At 37.2% G+C, this 3,392-nt stretch overlaps 1 protein-coding gene across 1 annotated transcript in view; it reads right to left on the bottom strand.

Annotated features, from left to right (window-relative positions):
* Window positions 1-3,392, bottom strand: part of LOC106524036 (transcription factor COE1) — a gene marked incomplete in the record, with an annotated part of 114,276 nt that overhangs the window by 16,332 nt on the left and 94,552 nt on the right. The window contains 1 exon segment of the mRNA XM_014017665.1: window positions 1,668-1,756. Within this exon segment, the coding sequence (XP_013873119.1) occupies window positions 1,668-1,756 (89 nt within the window).

The following is a 3,392-nucleotide window of genomic DNA, read 5'->3' as shown; positions in this document are numbered from 1 at the left end:
GCTGAGCTCTCAACATTAGTTCTCACTCAGTGAAGCTCTTTGCAGATTCAAAATACCTTTGAGGAAATGTATTTTCAGATGCCAAGTAAACCCCCCCGCAGCAAAATGGGCGGGACAGAAGTGGAAGGTGGTTCTTAAAGAGACAGAGTCCAATTTCAAGGCGTTTAGAAGAGGAAGTGATGAGAAGATAACTTTATTTTCTATTTAAACATAAAACAGCATTTTAATAACAACTAAAGGTGACATAGATACTTTATTGTGGTATAGTATTAAAATGTATGCCTGAGAAACACATAATATTGGTCATTTAAAGAAAAAGAGTATGTTTTGAACCTAATGTTGAAGTAAAACACATTGCCAAGGTCTTAAACTAAAATTTTGCATAATCTGTTAATGCTCAAACTATGTGTTAGGAGGAAATCAAAGCTACATCAAACTTAAGCTCAGTATTGGTAAAATTCAGAGAGCTGTAGCCATTTTTTGCCTTAGCTAAGGTTTATGGTGGCCATCTTCATCTGGGTTGATTCCAAAGGTTTATCAGATGTAGAAAGCAAAGATCTTACACAATCTGCTTGAGCCTAAAGTATGTGTTGAAAAGGACTTTTGGTTATTACCACAGCAAATTTTTATTTCTAAATTTGAAACACTGACTGAGCTAAAGTCATTTTTGTGTGGTGGCCATTTTGAACAAAGTTAACTCCAAAAGTTCATCAGATGTGGATGTATTTAAAAAAAACTTTCTAGGAGTTTTAATAAAATCTGGATTGTGGTTCAAAAGATATTTTGCTAACAGACAAACACATGCACACAGATGTTCGCATGATCACCTGCCTTTCAGAGCAGGGAGTGAAAGTGATCGAAATCAACGTTATGAAAATTTCACATCCGCATTTCAGGTGTGACGTTTTCCTGATGTGTTGCAATCACTCAGACATGATCCACATTACACACGATTGCTAACACATGTGTGAGGATCATGGGTGTCAGTACGAGTGTGTTGACATCACCGTATCACCACATAATCTCATCATGACCAACGCCCCCTTCTTTTACATTTAAAAAAATAATAATGATGTCACACCAAATCCAGCCAGTCTTAGATCGGCTCCTGCAGGAACCTAAGATCCAGTCGACGGCAGCTGTTTATGAGGTCATGAAGTCACCCTCCCAAACTTCAAATCTCCACCAGGTCACAGCACGCTGTGAGGAGAGGCACTCTGCATGTTCGCATCATAACGAGAGGGTTTGGTCTCAAAGCAGAGCTCGGCGTTTCTTGTTAATTGTTTGCATCTGCTGATCTTTTAAACACCTYGTTTCATCTGCGGGCGATAAACAAATAATCACATATCTGGAGCAGATTCAAACGTGCGCGCTTTAAATGGGAGTTTTACGACACTCTTACACTGAGGGTTCATGAAGGGGTGAAAGCACAACCCACAAGAGATTTGTAAACACAGTTTGCTTAGAAAAATAAAGAAAACATGTAMGTTTTATTTTTTTGTTCTCATGTATTTCGGCAGGTTTATTCTTTGATACCAGAACAACTTCTTGTGGCTCGAATGGAGAAACTGACACAGTTTTCTTCAGAAGTCTCTGTGTTCAGCGTTTGATTTCCACTTGAAGCATTAGATAAATTTGCCAAAGATCAGAGTAAAATCCTGTGATACCTTAGGAAGCCTCTCAGGGTCCCCTGGGTGCCGAGGGATAACCTTCTGAAGCCTCTGGAAGCCATAGTCGATGGTTGGTTCGTTCAGCGCTGCAGAAAGCAGAAAAACAGATTGTTGAGATCATATACTGCATGGAGATAACAGTAAACACCCGGTGCTCAGTTCTGACATCATGTTTTATGTGTGGGTGTAGCAGGCAGGATTCCTGTCATAACTGGATACATTTAAAAGTGCAGACTCAGCTGTTGGGACTGTCGTGTCACTGATGACTGAGAAGCTACACCAACGTATTGGACACGGTTGATTGTAAATCACAGGACAATCACTGAAACTTCACTTCTACTTTTCAAATTAGCAGATTGGGTTTAGAATTGCCCTTTCAAACAACTTATTGGGTTTTGTAGCCATTCTCTGGAGGTAATCCAAAAGCATTGGTAAGAAACAGCAYGGGAAGTGAAAAACCTTATTTAAAATGGCAAAAAACAACAAAGACAAATGAGGTTTTACTGGTTATATCTAGAGATAGACTGATTAATAATTATTATTTTTCGCCCCATGCCTGTGCAAACCTAACCAGCAGGATATTAGCATTAAATGCACAAATTCTTTAAAGAGTTGTTAAATATACTTTTTTTCGGATAAGCAATTGTTATATTTTATTAAATAAAAAAACATATCACCCCCACAGAATGAAAAAAAAAATCCTGTTGTATACCAGATACATGTTTTGGTTTCCAAAGATTCTTGTAACAGAACAACTCTTGGTCACCCTCTAGTTGTAACCGCCAAAGCCCCTTTTCACAACATGTCTTTCACAATGTTAAAAATAAATGTGGTTTATTCACCAAATCCCTTCAGTTTGCCAGAATACACGAGGTTTTTCCATCAGTACTCAACCACTTGCACTAGCTGCCGCTTCTAGAAATTTGTGCTTTGCTCTGTCAGAAACAACAATGTTCAGAAAAATCCAACTGGTTCTGTTGGATGAAATGATAAAAGCAAAACTGAACTTAAAGTGCCCGTAACATTCATATCCTTCAACGGAAATAATGTGAGAAAGTATCCTTGCATTTAAGAAACTTGGCATGATAAACACAGTTTTACCCATTTTGTCACAAAACTAGCTTATTTTCTTTTGAACTTGGCTCAGCCAAAGTGAAACAGGAAGTGACATCAAAGGGGAACTCTCCCAGAAAAATAATTTTCTGGTCTTTGTTTACTGACATAATATTGTTTGAACTTTGATTCTTCTTCATCTCTCTGATAATGACTCAAAATAATCTAAAGAAACATCAGAGTCTTCTCTACAGTCTGTGTTGTTAGCCATTGTAGCAATGCTTTGTTTACATGCAGACCTTCCCCTTTGACATCACTTCCTGTTACTTTGTTTGCGAATATCTCAACAACTGTTCATCTCAGCAGTATGAAACTTTTATTTATTATAATTTTTTTTGCAATATGTTATAAATGAGTTCATATTTATTACAAAAAATTTCATGTCACAGGTGCTTTAAATCAGGGAAGCAGATTTAACAGTAATGTATTAAACTTAACAAAGAAAACAAAATAAAACAAAACTGTTGAACACAAGTGAAACATTCTGCTGACTCTGGAGAAGTCTGCAGCTGTGATTACTGTAGTCACAGGCAGCTAAATATTACATACAGTGGGTAAAATAAGTATTGAACACGTCAACATTTTTCTCAGTAAATATATTACTAGAGG

The sequence above is a fragment of the Austrofundulus limnaeus genome, unplaced genomic scaffold (assembly GCF_001266775.1).
Source record: "Austrofundulus limnaeus strain Quisiro unplaced genomic scaffold, Austrofundulus_limnaeus-1.0 Scaffold174, whole genome shotgun sequence".
NCBI classification, from domain to species: domain Eukaryota; kingdom Metazoa; phylum Chordata; class Actinopteri; order Cyprinodontiformes; family Rivulidae; genus Austrofundulus; species Austrofundulus limnaeus.
This window is presented reverse-complemented; position numbering and strand designations above follow the sequence as displayed.